The 18,817-nt window shown below is 37.6% G+C and overlaps 2 protein-coding genes and 1 long non-coding RNA gene across 6 annotated transcripts in view; 2 read left to right on the top strand and 1 right to left on the bottom strand.

Annotated features, from left to right (window-relative positions):
• The window catches only part of LOC111346929 (fibroblast growth factor receptor 2-like), a 28,998-nt gene extending 26,004 nt beyond the window's left edge, over window positions 1–2,994 (bottom strand). The window contains exons 1-2 of the mRNA XM_022954182.2: window positions 1,716–2,994; window positions 1,222–1,542 (exon numbers count right to left, since the gene is read on the bottom strand). Coding sequence (XP_022809917.2) covers window positions 1,222–1,542; window positions 1,716–1,845 — 451 coding nt within the window. The 5' untranslated portion in view covers window positions 1,846–2,994. The remainder of the gene's footprint in view (window positions 1–1,221; window positions 1,543–1,715) is intronic.
• Window positions 1–18,817, top strand: part of LOC111345445 (uncharacterized) — a 102,924-nt gene that overhangs the window by 54,631 nt on the left and 29,476 nt on the right. The gene's annotated exons all lie outside the window — the stretch shown is intronic.
• LOC111346927 (uncharacterized) lies at window positions 9,441–17,285 on the top strand. 4 transcript variants are annotated; one of them, XR_016001922.1, is made up of 8 exons: window positions 9,441–9,574; window positions 11,145–11,242; window positions 11,626–11,718; window positions 11,909–11,963; window positions 12,773–12,864; window positions 14,270–14,361; window positions 14,988–15,110; window positions 16,834–17,285. It is a non-coding gene; the product is annotated as an uncharacterized LOC111346927 (long non-coding RNA). The 4 variants fall into 4 exon arrangements; XR_002696454.2 differs by lacking the exon at window positions 9,441–9,574 and adding an exon at window positions 9,594–10,539 and having other exon boundaries at window positions 11,148–11,242; XR_016001923.1 differs by lacking the exon at window positions 9,441–9,574 and adding an exon at window positions 9,595–10,539.

Genomic DNA, 18,817 nt, shown 5'->3' with positions numbered 1-18,817 from the left:
TGTATGGGTTCATTGGCGAGCACTTTTCAAAGATTTCCTTGACCAGCACGTGGATTCGAGGCGACCATTATTTATTATTTTCTATTAACTTCCCTCTTTACATCCTCTTTAATCAGCTGGCTATGAATTTGCACGTTGTCGAGGACACTTTAAATGGAAATTAATCCGTGGGTTGGAACGAACAGCAAGTGAGTAATCGTTCTTTGTCCATTTGATAGATAGCATGGGATTACATTTGGCAGCGCAGTTAAAGGTTATGTTACAACAGGCATCAACAGTTTGGTTCTTAGGATCCTCGACGGTCTCTGGTACCAGGAAAGCTGACACCGGCAATATCAGATAACTGTGAAATTTTGTTTTTTGAAGAAATGAATCAAAATTTTAGAGCCCGCCAGACAATTTTGACAAAGAAGGAAACAAGTAAATAGCAAAGATAGGCAAGTAAGGTAAACACATCTTGAATGGTAAGCCCCACGTTTTTGCCATGTCGAAAAAATTTTGCTCATGCCTCTCTAATCTTGCTATCTATGTTACCTCTACACTAGAGATTGCATAGATTTAGTGTTTTCCATCTAAAGTCTATGAGTATTAAACCGACAAAGAGCATGTTGACTCCTCCTGAATGGCAGCTGGATCATCAAAGGTAAATATCTTGAATACGCAACAATTTTCAAGCCCAGTTTAGTACGAAAACCACTCGTCGCCACGTTTTCCACTTAACTTAGGTATTTCTTTCAGGATAAAATATCATTAAAAACTCAAGTAGATGGCGAGGGAAGGGGGGGGGGGCGATAAACTGAAAACGTTTCATATGATGTTAGAAATCACCTAGGAAACAGTTGTTAATCTTTCAGTCTTATTGCTGTTATAAATACGATATGCAAATCTTTCCTTATAGTGAAGAGTGAATCAGAGTACAAACAGATGAAACCATACGAACAGGCAATGAGATAACCCACGGGTTTTGTGAGGATTTAACTATTCATTTTTACTCTTCAGAGCTAATGCTATTTCGAAACTAATATTTATTTCTCCTCTCGTTATCACCGATTGGCTAAACTTTTCTTGTGGCCAGGTATTATGATCAACTACCGGAGCTTCATGCTGGCACTGTATATGCTAGTTTACTTTACAATTCTCGAGTGTGTGCTCACCAAAAATAGCAATTTGCCTTGCCAAGAACTTGCTTCTCGAAGATATTACTTTAGATTTGTTGCATACCTTGGAGTTTTATTTCGACAGTATTTTGCCTGCAATATCCAAAATCATTCTCCGCCTCACAAGTATAGTGGCCAAACTGTTCCAAAGTCAGCCTCTGCAGCATTAATCTGCAGCTTAGTTTAAACACTCCTGGTGTGCCCTGCAGGCATTTGGCTCCAACTGGTTTACCTTGTGGATCATACCACTGAATATACGCGATCTGTCTCCTGGGAAATGGTCGGTCATCATTCCTTGGCCACGCTATGCAAGTCAAGTTAATAGCTGCACCTATTGTTAAAGTGCGGTTTGGCGGACTTGTAGATATATGCATTTCAGGTATCACTGGACGGGAAAGATAAAAAAAAAATTAAATGCGTTGTCCTCGAAGTAACGTGAAACAGTTATGACGATGATCCAATCGCAATCGGTAACTTCATAACAGAAAATTGATTCATGCGGTAAGGATGTAACCATAAATTTGCAAAAAAGAATCAAAAGATATAGTTGCTACTAACCTATCTTACTGTTACATCTTTTGCTCATTTCCGCGGATGAAAGGTTGCTTAGAGCACTAGTAACAAGTAATAGCATGATAAAGTTGCTAATGTCACAGCAAAGCCAATGTGTGCTGCACATTCTTCTCATTGGATGTACTTTGAGCTCCTGACAAAAAAGGTACCTAAATGCAAAATCTTCTACGTAAAAAGGGTCGAATCAAAATGATGTGAAGGGAAAAATATGAAGCATTTGACAACTTATAACATCACGGATAAAAAAAATATAATAATAAAAGTCATGATAAGAAAAGGTTATTCAACGCACCTCAAACCTTCCGCTTTTCATCGGAGACAGGAAAAACAAGATGTGATTATATGCAACTTTCTACCTTAAGAATAAATTTGAAGGAAACAGATGTTCTTTACTGCAGATGTCACATCGTAGATCTTTTTCGATCAAATAGCATACCTGGTAGTTGCATTTCATCCTGCTTGACAGCGCAGGAGGCAATGCTTAGAGAACACTTAGTTAGGTCTCCATTGCCGGCCATTAAAAATGTAAGAGTGTACGTATTTAAATGGTACTGAAGGTTTGGCTTGATAAAGATCTCTGTGGTCGCAAACAGAACTGTTTTCGAAATAAGTCTGAGAAATGAGTCGAAACTAAAATCATCTGGAAATAATTGTATAATTCTGTGAATATCATGTCGTAAAAATGTGAATATCGTTATTTTTTTAATTTCAAAACACATTTTCCCTCCTGTAAAAACGCTTGATTAAACATCACTCCCAGTTAGCTCAATGGATAGAGCGCTGGACTGTTGTGTGGGAGGTCGAGGGTTCGCGCCCTGGCCGGACCAAAACTCCGGGTCTTTAAATAATTGAAAATAATTTTATTTAGTGAGGCGTGAGTAGTCCAGTGGTCAGTGCGCTGGACTCTAGGTCAGATGGCCCGGGTTCAAGTCCTGGCTGGGGCTTGACGTTGTGTCCTTAAGCAAGACACTTCACTCACATTGCTTCGTCTTCTCGGATAGGACGTAAAGCCGGAGGTCCCGTCTCCTGCACCTATCAATTAGTTAATTTCGGCAAGGGACGTTAAAGAACCCACATCACAAGATTACTGCATTAGAGCATTTACATGGAAATGCGCTATAGAAATTGATCTATATTATTGTTATTATAATTTGCTACCTTTCTATAACATCAAGAAATGGTTAGATATTCTAGTCTTCTCGGATAGGGACGAATAAATGGAGGTCCCGTCTCCTGTAGGGTTAGAGGCAGGACACGTCAATTTCCCACGAACGAGATTACTCTATGGATTTCCTCCCCTGGGGTGGGATGATCTATAACACTACTGTACAGCGCTGTTGAATAGCGATAGAAATAGCGCTATATAAATACATTATTATTATTATTATTATTATTATTATTACTATTATTACTATTATCACTTTGAAATATTACCAAATAAGGGAAGGAGGGGGTGGGTGAAGAAAACATATGAGAAGTTCTTAAACCAGTAGAAAAGTAATTTTTTTATACCTCCACCTCATCTAAATCTGCCGATCTTATCGAGCTCACTCACGTCAAATTGATTGCTTCCACAAGGCCAAAGTCCGATAGCACCGAACATTAAACCAATTTAGTAAGTGTTTACATTTTTTCACTAGCATTTTGAATGGGAGCTGAACCATAATACTTGTTTTCAGAGTCAAGAAAGCAGTTTATAAAAATCACTTAGTGTAGTTATTGACTTTTTACTGAGAAACGTGATATACTTTCTAATAAGAAGACTTTTTGTGATTCAGAAATGGCTATTATTATCTTAATGTGCGTCATAAGACATTTACGCTAACCCGAGTCTTCAATTATTGCTTTCCTCTAAGCGCAATTGGTTATTGTAGATGAATAAATATGGTTTCCAGAATTTAATAAGCAACGGAATGGAAAGTTTTATTTTGTAAGTTCAAAAACTATTTTAAGACCAAAATAGTAATGAACGAAAAGAATAGATGCGCGTCATAAAGTATTTAAATTAGCCAGACTTATGAGTTATTCTGTTTTTTAATTGCAAATGGTAATATGAGCACAGATGAGTACACGCGGTTTGCGAAATTTCATGGGAGACGGAGTGGAACTTTTTTTTCAATAAGTTCAAAAATTTGAATAAATAAAAATGGTGCTTTTTGTAGATTCTACGGAAGGGTCAAGCTTTTTTGGCGGAAGCTTCGCACTTTATCATCGCCCAGCAGTAAGTTTTCAGCATTCGGGTTCTCCACCTGGCAGATATGCACTTAAAGCAGACAAAATAAAAAAGGTTATGAGTGTTTTTTCCGAACCAAACTTTCCTCTCTGTCGGTGCTACCGCCCTACAAGGAAGAAAATGACCGATTTATTCAACGATTTGACGAGAACAGAAACGGATCTCAAGATGGTGGCCTTTTAATGTTTGCCATATATTTATTCAGGGAACTCGATCTCAACAACGATGGAGTTCAAATAGACAGTGAATAATAATGATGATAAACTTTCTGTCTTGATAAAAAAAATTTAATTTGAAATAAACGTCTGGGATCAGCTGCTTCAACGCTGCCGAAAACAGTTTCAATCGCTTTCGGCGTGGGAGCGACGCCTGGATTCAGTTTAGTGTTGACATTATTATCCATTTAATCGTGTTTACCCGATGAGCACAGTGTAGTAAACTACATATCACCCCTGCATACCCAATCTAAAATCACATTTCTTGGCTCGGTCTACATCACCAGGAAATTTTTTCAACGTTAAGGGGAAAAAAAAAGCATCTGCTCGCTTAACTGACTGCCTCCCAAATCAAGGGTTGATATACCAAATTTCTAATATAAGCGAATCGGTCGCGAAAAGTACTCTACTATAACAACCCTTTCACTAAAGTAATATGAACGCAACAACAGAATGAATTTTTCTAAAAACAATTTGTGATTCCTTGCAAAGCTAGCTGATATACATCTGCAAGCTGGAAATTTCTCATCTCGATTTGTTAAAGAGCGGCGAGAAACCTTTTGGACTTGAACCCAATACAAAAAACTAGTTCCAAGACGCGCGCCAAATTGACACTCTCGCAATAGTGACTCGCTTTATATACTGGTCCACGATTCCTCATGCTTTTGCTGTGAACAAATGCATAGCAACATATAGCAAAACTAGGCTTTCCTAGTTCCGCTTTAAAGGTAACCACAAACGATAACTTTTTGTAGAACAAAACAGGAAGTCAAGAGCCTTCGAGGGCTACAACGAGGAGTGGAATTATAAAGCCTGAGACACCAGGAAATGACCGGCTTGTTGATAAGGGTCTTCGCCATAATGAGGACTTGAGCAGGACTCCGTTCTCTTTCATTTGCAGTAGCTATGCAAGAGACTACTTGCATGTGATTCCAGAGTTAGCCTCCACAACAATACCGGGGTGTTTACATGGCATTCGCATGGCCAGAGATTCCGGACATCGCGACGGCGCATCCGCGGGTTTACTTGACATTACGGCCGCCAAACTCTTAAAGTGTATATGACACAATTTCTTTTCCCGCTGATTTGGGTAATTGATAATGTTAGAAAAACGACTGTAAAGTTCTTAGATCTTGAGAATATTTTGAAACCTTTTTTTTTCGTTCAAAATGCGCGCTACTTTCACGTCGAAATTGTCCCAGAGATCGCACGGCCAAAATGAAGTCACTGTGTTTGATAAACATACTTTCTGAAGAATTCAGTCTCACTACTTTCCGAATCGCTAGACATGACCAAATTAAACAGTGCGGGTCGAAAATGAGCTTTAAATCACTCGCACATTCGAAGCCCCGAGCAAGAGAAATTAGGAGGCGCCTGCGCGACAGCGATGTTATCAAACATTGTGACGTAACAAGCACAATTATCGTCCCCCGTTTCCCGGGACACTTTTGTATGGAAATTGGTGGTATTTCGGCCGCAAAAAAATCATCCAAATAATTTTTTACGCGTAATCGAAACATTTTTCATTTATTACATAGATCAAGAAAGGAAAATACTTAAAAAACGATTGTGTCATTTACACTTTAAAGGAAATGTATGGCAGAAATGAAACAAAATAAAATAGAGCAAGTTCTGGCTTACCTGGAACAAGTGCCGCAATCGTGTGGAAATCTTGAAAGTTTTCTCGGCTATCCTGACTAAGTTACTTTCACCGACAAATGTTAGTGGCCCTGCTTTTAATTGATGTTTATTTCGAAGCTTGGCTCATACAACGCTCTGTATTTCAGAAGCTTGAAATCCAATTTTTGCAGCTGAACCAGATTTGATGCGCCGTAGCGGTCAAGATAATCGGTATAGATCAAGTGCCGCAATCGCTTGAGGAAAAGCACTGTATGAGGTACTATTTTACCAATTCTCACCCACGATGCTGATTTCTGCGCCCTGGTAATTGCCTGTAAAAACAATTCACAGAAGCACAAATCAGTTCCGTGACCGAAAGCAAAGAGATCAAATGTCACGCGAGCATCTCGCTTGTTTTGATCCGAGAACCAAATGTCGTATTCTTGCGCAAAAAACTCGTATTTTGCAGCAAACTCTGCAATGTTTGGTATCCAAATTTTCAGTGAAAAACAAGCTTTCTAATGCTGTAAGGGACTCTGGGATATGCCTTAAGCTGACGGTAAAATGGGTCAGCAAACATAACGACGCAGCTTCAAATATATCGCGGGAAAAAGAAAATATATTTCCTCTCTACTTTCGCCACTTTCGACCGGAACTTTCTTAACTATTTTAGTGTAATATTTTAGAATTCTCAACGGTTGGATGAAATACGTCAGACAAGTTAAATTTACTTGATGTGGAGAAGTTTAAGAACGCTGTTAGTGTCGTGAATGATCGTTGCTTATAATATCTTCGCTAGCAAAGGGTCTCCTTTGAACTTTCAGCGGATAACTTAGTCATCGCCGGATCACCGCTGAACGACCTCGCAGAACAAGAAATGCCCTGCCTTCGTTATGTAAGTAACCATTTCTTGTTTGACACATCGGTGTTTTCGCTCGCATTGTTATTTCACTGTTCCGCTTGGAGACACACGGTTAAACAATACTCGCGTGCAAGGAGTTAAGATTTAACTTATTAACTTTTACAAACTTTTACTATTTTTATCATCCAATGACAGGTCGGAGCCATTCCTGTATTTAGTCGCTAGTGGATTTTCTCGAAGACGCCATGTTGCCTCATTAGCGTAAATTCATTAACTGGCCCGCTGCTTATGCGCGGGCTCAAATGTCCGGAATTTCTGGCCATGCAAATTCTTGGTTGCTCCAAGAATTTCAGTATTTCGATTTTGTACGTATTTTTAGTTATTGGTGATGGATCTGAGCTCGAAAAACTGAAATTTTTTTATCTTGTTTTGCAGCGGGCGTTAGACCTCAATGTTCATTGCCTTTGAAAAGTTGGATTTTCATCAAAACACCGATCATCATGAAACTGAGACTTTTGTCTTTGAAAGGTTAGCGATCTGTGCGTAACGACTGACGCTTTGTAAAGTCATTTTCCAGTGGGTGTTATTTGCATAATATCGATTGCGGAAAAAATGTGAAAAACCAGATGCGGTTGAACAGCATCATGTTCTAACATGACGAAATTTCTAGCCGTTTGTTATTCTTGTACCCTTTCACTACCAAGATCCTATTAGTAATTCTACTAACTGTTTTCCATACAATTCGTCTGATGTCAGTTGGGAGAATTTCGTATTGGATCAACCAATCCCCCAAGTGATAATTTACTTTATTCTCATCACTTGTCTACCTTAAATTGTAACGATGCATTAAGGGGAAACTTCGTCTTGGTCAGCCAAAGGAGTTAAATAATTGTTGTGTAAACTAAATATGATCTGTTAGTTACGTGCCTCTATAGATATTTTACAGTTTATGCACCATGTTCACTCACCTGTGTCTTGGACATGGGTAGCATATTTCAAAAGGGAGAGTAGAGAGTGCTACTTCATCCGTATTTTGTTAGAGTTTATGTGCATGTCAAGATGTTCTCAAATCATGAATTGCGGTGGATTGGTGACATGCACCGATAGACCCCCTTAGGTACAGCCCCCCCCTCCCCTCCTGAGGATGAAACACTGTCGCCCCCAATTTCTGAATGGCTTGAATGGAAATGAAAACTGTCATCAAACGTATTTAGTAAAACATGAAAAACCGAAACTGGTTATAAATCGTAGAGTTAGATCAGGAAAAAAATATTAGAAAATTTTTTTTTCTTAACCTAAAAAGGTGTATAATGAACAGGGCATTTACTAACTGTACAACGTCTCAAAATGAATCGAAAAGAATATATGTCTGTCAAAAGAAAAAAAAAAAATATATATATATATATATATATGTCTATCCTAATTCAAAAAAACAATGCAAAGATTGAACTCCTTTCTTTCACCGTGAAATCGAAAGACTTAAAAATCACAGATTACATAGATATTTGAATATTCACGCTTTATTCCCAACAGGAAAACAACTCTTGAAAATGAAACGTTTATATTTCTTTGCAAATTTTACGAATTTAAGTGTAATTATCAAATGAAGGCCGTGAGAGCCGTTGTCAATGCAAATGCAAAAAATTGAATTACGCTATCGGAAACAGTTGTCTCCTGAAGCGTTGAATACATCATTGAGTTACGGAGCGAAAGAAGGGAAAAATTGCATGTTTTCCTATACGGCCATCATACTTGTCTTTCCTGTAACGTCTCCAGATTGAGCCCTGAACGGTTCTGTCCGACATTTTAGCGAACAACTTGAGAGCAGAGAACCACTGGCTCAGAGAAAACAGATGGGAAGGCTAATTAATCAATGTCCTACAAATTTGAAGTTATCTGCTTCAAGCATTTATTGGTTGTTTTGCTTTTGGAATTTGGATGGCGTAACAAGAAAACAAACAATCATGAATTCCATACTTTTGTGCTGTCTAAAGGGTGAAGTTTCTAATCATCAAGTACATTATCATAAATATTCTTTTTCTTCCATGGCCAGGGAAAACTGACATCGATCAAGGGATTTGAGTCAAGATCCTTTGCTTGTTTTAATCAGTGAGTTTATTCAGAGCTGATCTACTCAGTTTCATTTTCCGTGCGTGAACTGCGTGACATCGTAACGAACCGCTCAGAAAACATTACCACTGTGACCTCCACCTGAAGGGTCTTTTATTTTTATTCTTCTCACTAAGGATTTGAGATCGGATTACTTATCTATGATTACGGAGATTATTTACGAAAAGAAAGAAAACCAGTCCAAAATATTTATCTGAGGGCAATCGCAAGCGGATATACAGGAAAGGAGAGTCCATACCAAACGAGCAGCATATCTCAATCATGTTTGGGTCGTATTACAGAATGACGTCAGTGATAAGAACTAAAAATGAAAAGAAGTACATAAAAATCGAGGCTTTGTTAAACATTTTTAATTCTACTCAGAATCAGAAATAAATTCCACTTGTTAAATTACATTCTATCAGCTCCCGTCAAAACGAATTCTCTCCAACAAGGTCAACCATTACATGTTGTGCTTTAGCGCCAACCCCTAAATGAGTCCTGAGTTTCTGAAACAAAGGGATGAAAATTAGGTACATTTTTTTCTTTCACGGGAAGGAAGGTAAGAAAAGATCAATGATAAGAAATCAACCCAAATTTTTTGTTGCTTATGTCATCACGTGCATTTCGGTTTTGTACGTCTAATTTTGACCACTGATGATAAATCTGAGCCTGAAAAACCGAAACATTTTATTTTTATCTTGTATTACAGCGGACGTTAGGCCTCAATATTCATTGCCTTTGAAAAGTTAGATTCTGAGCTGAACATGGATCTCAGTAAAACCGAAGATTTTGTCTTTGAAAGGTAAGCTTTCTTTCTCCAACAACTGATGTTTCGTGAACTTTTCATTTTCCAGTAATGTGTTTTGCATACTATCGATCACAAGCAAAATAAGATCAAAGAATACCTTTGAACACAAAAAACTTGTGGATGAAGTACTCTAGATATGAAACACGTTTATGAATTGCAATTAGTAGTCTTGTAGCAGTTTTTGCGTCATAAAGATTAAAGCTACTGAAAAACTCCAAAAAAGTCAAGAGGTTTTCTTCGCTCTCACTCTGTGATTTTGCTCGAAAGCAAATTCAAGTAACAGAAAGCATTTCCAGTGCACGCAAAGTTTTTTCACCGATTGAAATTTATGATATGCGGCGATGAATTCCACAGGTTTTCTTCTATTAGAAAAGCTCAGAAGTATTTAGGAACGCTACAAAAGTGCTGCCAATTTTTATTTACGTAAGATAAATCCATGATGATGGCGTCAGAATCGGGCGGGCTTGGGATGAGTAATAACCACAGTGTCAGCCAGCAGAAGTGCAAAAGGAGACTTACATTGTATCATTTTTGAGGCGAAAGAAACTAATTGCTTTCCTTTACGTTCTTCATGGTTGTTGGTTCCTTGGAAGGGAACAAATAAATATTTTGCCAAGACTGAGCTTTGCAATGTTCTGTCCGACATTTTACAGTATAACTCAGTTCAAAACAAAGAATCACTGGCTCACAGATAAGACTTTGGAAGGTTGATTCATTTGAAGTACGACATTTGAAGTTATCTGCCTTAAGAATTTTTTGTGTTTGTATTTAAGAGTTAAGTGGCGTGACAGAAAAAACAAACAATAATTTTGCTGAGTTCCCAAATTTTGTGTTGTCTGAAGGCCGATGAACTTCCATGTCATCAAGTTCATTTTCAGAAAGATTTTTTCTTCCTATTGCCGGGGGAAACTGACCTCGATCAGGAGATTTCGGTCAAGAAAATTTGCTTGTTTTAATCGGTGAGTTTATTCAGAGCTGATTTACTCATTTTTATTTTCCTTAATTATAAAATGCGGGAAATGTGTGACACCGTAACGAATCCCTTTAGAAGACGTTACAACTGTAACCTCCCTGTGAAGAGTTTATTTATTTTTATTTTTCTCGCTAAGGATTTGAGATCGGATTACTGATCTAGTATCATGAAGACTAGTTGCGAAAAGAATGAAAGCCAGACCAAAAAAGAAAAATCCGAGGGCGATCATAAGCGGGTACAAAGAAAAGGAGAGTCCATACCAAACGAGCAGCATATCTCAATCATGTTCTGGTCGTTATTACAGTAACGACATCTTTGATGAGAACTGACAAAAATACACTCATAAATGAAAAGGAAATTGCAAGCAACAAGATCTTTTTAATCATATTTAATTCGAGTAAAACAAAGGGCTGAATAAAATAAGTTATTTTCTATCACTGGAAGGAAAGCAAGGGATGATGTTTTTAACTATTTAGCCAAATCTTTGGCTGCTCCGCATCTCACCAGATATTTCGGTTTTGAACGTCAAACCTAAGTTATTGATGATGGATCATCAATTAAAACCGAAGAATTTTTTATCTTGTTTTACAGCAGTTGCTAGGCCTCAATATTCATTGCCTTCAGTTTGAACAGTTGGATTTTGATCTAAAGATAATTGTCAATAAAACCGAGGATCCTTTCTACATAGGGTAAGCTCTCTGTGTGTAATGACTGACGCTTCATGAACCACTGTAAACTTTTCATTTTCCAGTGCGTGAATTCTGTATAATATCAATCACATACAAAATAAGATCAAAGAATACCTTTGAACACAAATAACTTGTGGATTAAATAATCTAGAAATGTAGTATGTTTGTGACTTTCAGTTAGTAGTCTTGTAGCAAAACTTGCATCGTAAAGATTAACGTGAATGTAAGAACTCCGAAAAAGTCTCGAGGTTTTTTGGTCTCACTTCGTGAGAATAAAGAAATTTTTTTTACCTATAGATGTAAGGTAAGAAGAGATTTCAAGATCTTTTAATACAATAGATCTGAGCGTGAAAAACCGAAACCTTTTTTCTTTTTTTTTACAGCGGACGTTAGGCCTCAATACTCATTGCCTTTCAACAGTTGGATTTTCATCTAAACACCGATCACTATAAAACTTGGGCTTTTGTCTTTCCAAGGTAAGCTATCCGTGTGTAACATCTGACGCTTTATAAACTTTTCATTTTCCAGTGGATGTAATTTTCTTAATATCGATTGCGGACAAAATAAAAAAAGGCAGACGCGATTAAAACGCATCATGCCCTGCCATAACGACATCTAAAGCCATTTGTTACATTATCATAAGGATTCTTTTTCTCCCATTGGCAGGGAAACTGACCTCGATCAGGAGATTTCAGTGAAGATCCTTTGTTTACTTTAATCGGTGAGTTTATTCAGAGTTGATATACTCAGTCATTTTCATTTCCCTTGCGTTAGTTGCGTGACTGCGTTACGAGTCCCTTAGTGACCTCTATGCTGTCTGAGATCACTGGAGTCCTGGCTCTCCAGTATGGTGTTGCTATGCGGTATCTATGCACGTGATCTCTGACTGCAAAAGGCCTATTAAATAACTGATCTAGGATCACGAAGATTACTATCGAAAAGATAGACAACCAGTCCGAAAAATCTACCTGAGGGCGATCGAGAGTGAATATAAAGGAAAGGAGGGTCCATGCCAAACGAGCAGCATATTTTAATCATGCTCTAGTCGTAAACACAGTTATGACATCTGTGATAAGAACTGAAAAAATTACATTCATAAATGAACGAAAATCTCAAACAGCGCGGCCTTGTCAAGCATTTTTAATTCCACTCAGAATCAGAAATACATTCCAGCCGTTAAACTGCATATTATCAGCTCCCGTCAAAATGAATTATTTCCTGCTACATGTTAATCCGACCTCTTCAAAGTCAGTCATTTCATGTTGCGCTTTAGAGCTAACCCCTGAATGAGTCCTGAATTGGGTGTTGGAAAAACTGAATTCAAATAAAACGAAGAGATTAATTAATTTTTTTTTTCATCAAACACTCAGGGGGAAGGAAGATTAGAAAAGAACGATGTAAAGAAATTTAGCCCAATTTTTCCTTACTCCACATCAGCAGATGTATTTCGGTATTGTATGTCTCACTTTAGTGACTGATTATGGATCGAGTGTGAAAAACTAAAACCTTTTTGTCTACCTTATTTTACAGCGGACATTAGACCTCGATATCCATTATCTTTGACAGTTGGATTTTCATCAAATGGCCGATCACTATAAAACTGAGGCTTCTGTCTTTCGAAGGTAAGCTTTCTGCTATCTGCGTGTAACGACTTACACTTTACAAACGTTTTATTTCCCAGTGGATGTAATTAGCATGATATCGATTGCGGAGAAAATAAGAAAAACCAGATGCGGTTAAAAGCATCTTGCTCTGACAGGACAACATCTCGAGCCATTTGTTACTCTTGTGCCCTTTCACCAAGATTCTATTAGTAATTCTTCTAATCGTTTGCCATGTAATTGTTATGATGTAAGTTCGCAGTATTTGGCATTGGACCAACTAATAATCCCCTGGTGATATTTTTTTTTATTCTCATCACTTGTCTGCCTTGAATTATGACGATGTAGTAAGGAGAAATTTGGACTTGATCACTTAAAGGAGTTAAAGGATTATGGTGTAAACTAATTATGGTCTGTTAGCTACGTGCCTCTATAGATATTTCAGAGCTTATGTGCCATGTTGATTTACCAGTGTCTATGACGTGGGTAGCATATTTGAAATGGGCAGAGTGGAGGGTTTTACTACAGCCGTATCTAGGGAGAGTTTATGCACTGGTCAAGATGTTCTCAAATCATGAATTGCGGGGGATTGGTGACATGCACTGGTAGACCCCCTTAGGTACTGCCCCTACCCCCCCCCCTCCCTCATTCCCAATTTGTGAATGACTTGAAAGGAAATGAAAACTGTCATCAAACGCATTTAGCAAAACATGAAAAATCCGAAACTGGTTATAAATCATAATATGAGATCAAGAAAAATATTACAAATTTTTTTTTGTTAACCTAAACAGGTGAAGAAGGAACAGGGCATTTACCAGTTGTACAAAATCTCAAAAAGAATTGAAAAAGATATATGTCTGTCATGAGTACATAAAAAAGGATGCCAAGGTTGAACTCGTGTATTTTACCGTGACATCGAAAAACTCAAAAAATCCCAGGTTACATAGATATTTGAATATCCACGTTTTATTCCCAACAGGAAGAACAACTCTTGACTGAATGAAACTTTTATATTTCTTTGCAAATTAAAAACAAAATTTAAGCGTAATTATCAAATGACGTCCGAGAGAGCCGTTGTTAATGCAACTACAAAAACATGAATTATGCTATCAGAAACAGTTTTTCCTCTAAATCATCGAATACATGACTGATTTACGAGGCAAAAGAAGGGAAAAACTGTATGCTTTCCTTTACGACCATCGTACATGTCTTCCTTGTTGCGTCCCCAGTGAGCCTTGCGCCGGTTCTGTCCGACGTTTTAGAGAAGGAGCGTTGCAAAGAAGGTCGCCAGAACAGCGTTAAATGGATCGTAAAGGACAAAGAAGCTACGAAAAAAGGATAGGAGACCTCGTACGATATATTCCTCGCTTTTGTTTTCCTTTATAATTTTTTCTCAATTTTTTTTATAATTTTTCCTATTTTACAGTTGACTGTTGACACCGCAGACTTTACAAAGAAAGTCGCCAGGCAAAACAGCGTTAAAACGACCGTTTGCAACAAAGCGGCTACGATAAAAAGGTAAAGAGACTTTGCATGTTTTATTCCTCGCTTTTATTATCCTTTTAAATTTTTCTTTTTTGTTCAAGTTTGTCCTTTTTTTAACGGCCTACACGTACGGTTGAAATTCGATCTTAATGTGTAAATTATTACCGTTAATGCACTTTGCACCCAAAGTCACACAGAGTATGCTTGGGGCACCTGTGATATCTATAAATGAAAAGAAAATTGCATTCAACCAGGTATTTTAAACATTTTCAATTCCGTTCAGAATAAGAAATGAATTCGACTTGTTGACTTGCAAACTATCAGCTCCCGTTAAATGAATTCTTTCCAGCTGCCTTCTGTGCTCCAACTTTTGCCACCCAAAGTCAGCTATCACATGTTTTACTTTAAAGTCAACCCCTGAATGAGTCCTGAATTTGGCTTCGGAAAAATTAAATGAAAATAAAACGAAGGAAAGATGTTTTTTTTTTTCCTATCACCGGAAAAAAGGTTGGCAAATATATGGATTTTTAAAAAATCTAGCCAATTTTTGCTTCGCTCCATCTCAGTAGATGTATTTCGGTTTTGCATGTCTAACTTTAGTTATTGATGATGGATCTGAATGTGTAAAACTAAAACCTTTTTTTACTCGTGTTTTACAGCAGACGTTAGACCTCACTGCTCATTGCCTTTGAACAGTTGAACAGATTTTCTTCCTCCCATTGCCAGGGAAAACTGAGTTCGATCAGGAGATTTGAGTCAAGAACCTTTGCTTGTTTTAATCGGTGAGTTTATTTAGAGCTGATATACTCAGTTTCATTTTCCTTACAATGCGTGAAATGCGTGACACCGTAACGAACCCCCTCAAAAGACATTGCAGCTGTAACCTCCATGTCAATAACAGCATCATGCTCTAACATGCGACATTACAAGCCATTTGTTACTCTTGTAACCTTTCACTTAGCAATTCTTCTTACTGTTTACCATACAATTCGTACGATGTCAGTTGAGAGAATTTTGCATTGGATCAACTAGTAATCTCCCACTGATATTTTTCTTTATCCTCATCGCTTGCCTCCTTTAAATTGTGACGATGCAGTAAGGATAATTTTTTTTTTCTTGCTCACTCAAAGGAGTTAAAGGATTATAGTGTAAGTTAATTATGGTCTGTTAGCTACGTGTCACTATAGATATTTCACAGCTTATGTGCTGTGTTAATTTACCATCAAGGACGTGGGCAGCATATTTCAAATAGGCAGAGGGGAGAGTGTTACTACAGCCGTATCCTGTTAGAATTTATGTGCATACCAAGATGATTTCAAATCCTGAATTGCGGTGGAGCGAGAGACCCCCATAGGTACAGTCCCCCCACCCCTCCTCCGAGCACCATATGAGGCACTGTTATTGCCAATATGTGAATGACTTAAAGGGAAATGAAGACTGTCATCAAACGTATTTGGTAAAAACATCAAAAATCGGAACTGACTATAAATCATAATATGGGATCAAGAAGAAAAATACTAGAATCTTTTTTTCTCAACCTAAACAGGTGTTACGAACGGGACGTTTACCAATTCTTCAAAATCTAAAATGAATTGGAAAAAATATGTCTGTCATAATTATAAAAAAAATGATGCAAGGGTTGAACTCCTTTGTTTAACGAGACATCAAAGAATTAAAAATTCAAAGTTAATTACATTTGTTCAAATACTACCCTTCTTGTTTTAATATTGTGGATTCTGCTAACAACTCCATTGATTTAAAACTCAAAGAAGCTTTTTATATAAATAAGATCAAACCTGAACATAACAAACAATTACAACATTACAACACTTTTCTAGCCTTCTAGTTTACACCTTTGATGTTTTGGCGTCACGTTGTAATTAGTACCCGCTTTTGTATTACATCATATTGTAAATAATTTATTCATCTACTTGTATACTATATAATTGTTCACACTCAGTTACTCATTGACTGAAGATGGCATATGCATGCCGAAACATGTCTTTCAAAAAAGTTGTATATTTCTTACAAAATCTATCATACTTGTAATTATTGCGACCTTACGGAAAAACTAGAATTATGCTACCGGAAACAGTTTTTTCCCTAAACCATCGAATACATCACTGATTTACGAGGAGAAAGAAGGGGGAAACTGTTTGCTTTTCCTTACGGCCATCATACTTCGTTGAAGCGTCCTCACACTGAGTAGTAGATTTGATTGAATTTTTTCCGAAAGTGATTGGCTACTGAAGCCAAATCAGTTTCAAGTACTCTTGATAATGAAGTCAAACCAAGAAAATTTCAAATATTTTCTCCAGTTTTTTCAAGCAACTCTCTATTTTTTCTAATGTGTGTATATTCCGAAAGGTGTCTTCAGGCTAAGATCACTTGAACTTTCAAGCAAATCATCTATAATCACTTGTGTGGTGAAAATACATTTACTAGCCGTGGGGTGTAGCTGTAAAGGTTTTCATTGTGCTCTTTTTTTTTATCTTCTTTTGCAAGGAAATGATTAATAATCTTACAAAAGGTTTCAAAGTGCGCTAAGCACTTCCCATGTTAGGGGATGTTACTAAACTATGGATCAGCAGATCGGAATCAGCAAAACTTGTGGAACCAGCGGAACCAAGGGAGCCTGGGAGACCATTAATTTTTTTCATGGAAAAAATATTGAAATAAAGCTGAAAATACCTTAACGCTGTTCAAAATTTCGTTTTCGGGTATAAAGAAGATTACGCGTCACGTCAGTGAGAAAAAAGACAACTCATTTTACAAAACAACCCCGCCTAAAACGACTTGACCAGCCATTTACCACTTCCTCCCCTCGATTTCCCTTAGTAACGAAATAACTTCGGCCTATCCACGTGGGCTAATTTATTATGCGTGAACCTTTTAAAAGTTTCAGAAGTTTTTTTTTCAGGCTATTCACTTTCCATTAAAGAACTTTGACAAATACACTCAGTTCATGGCAGTTTCGATTCTTTCACCGGATCATGCAGGTATAAAGTGGTAAATCATGTTATATTTGTTATTTGAACAGATGGATGAGCCGTCTTTCCCACCCTGGACTACCCGCTTTGATTCCGCTCGAGGAAAAAAGTGCTTGAGCGGACTTACAAAGTTTGTAACTTTTGGACAATGTCAGCGATTAAGTCACAAAAAGCGGCAGTCAGAGCAGAGAAAACATAAACGACCCTAGTGGGTTTATTGTGCTACAAACACAGTTTCCCTTCTTTCCCGGCTCTCGAAATGAACAAGTTATTCTCGATTCTTAGAAAGGCGAAATCTTTTCGCTATATAAGAAATCCTTTAATTGAAAAAGCTTCTTCGGTGAAAATGGCTGGATATTCCCCTCGTGGTCTTTTTTTTTTTTGCGTTTTGATGGACCTCGATTTCGTCTCGGTCCATAAAAACGCAGAAAAGGAACTCAGCCAATATCTCGCCATCTTGACCTCACACTTGGTCAATAATGCCCATATATTCGGCTCGCTCTCGTTGACTGATTTTCTAATATTTGTTCCGGGGTAACGCTTATTTATTTTGTTTTTTTTTTTATTGAAATTCAAAGAAAAAAAGAGAAGAGGAAAACCCTTGAAACGAATCGAATTGGTACTTCATTAGCATATAGAGCAACACTGGAAGTTTTGAAGGGAACGATCATGGTCTCAGTTTGGATTGAGTAGGATGAGGGTGTTTCCACTGAGAGAACCAGCGATAGAAGTATATATTCTTAATATTTTACTGTCCTGGTAACACGCTAAATTTGGACATTATGACAGTGATTAATGTCTCTACGAGCTCCTGAAAGTTGGTTTAAATCAATTGATTCGATCTCTACAGTGATTAACGTTTTATGGAAGATTCGCGGTACCTTACAAACAAAACTTTGTTTTGCTAAATGAAATTTTGCCCATCCATCATTGCTCCTAGCCTATTTTTCTTTCATTTGCCTGTTTTGTTTTGTTTTGGTTTTTTTTTTTGTCTTGTTCCTTTACGTCTGAGTTCTTTTTCGAACCCATCGCTAATCAATTTATTCTCTGACCAATTTCAATTTGAATTTCACCACTAATTTGGAATGTCGATTTTTTTAGGGGGGTGGAGAGGAACGAAAATTTATCTAACCGCTGTTTTTCAATCAGTGTACCATAACTTAACCCTGTTAACATAACCGCCCCCCGGTTAGCTCAATTGGTTAGAGCGCCGGTCGTGTTGTGCGGGAGGTCGAGAGTTCGAGCCTTGCACGAGATTACTGTGGTGGATGTCCTCCCCTGGGGTGGAATGGGTAGGTGTGACAGGGCCCCATTTAAACCAGCCTTAGCTGAACTGGGCTACCCTGTATAAATATTCGTAAATAAATACATACATACAATACAAATGCATATAATAAAAAGAAAACTCTCAAGGAAGCGAAAGTCGTAATTTCTTGTTTTGTTCTAGAACCGGATGTAGATTTTAAAAGCGTTAAACATGCAATTCAGTTTTCCTAGCG

Source organism: Stylophora pistillata, chromosome 5 (genome assembly GCF_964205215.1).
Source record: "Stylophora pistillata chromosome 5, jaStyPist1.2, whole genome shotgun sequence".
NCBI classification, from domain to species: domain Eukaryota; kingdom Metazoa; phylum Cnidaria; class Anthozoa; order Scleractinia; family Pocilloporidae; genus Stylophora; species Stylophora pistillata.
The sequence above is the reverse complement of the archived record's forward strand: the minus strand, read 5'-3'. Positions and strand labels throughout refer to the sequence as shown.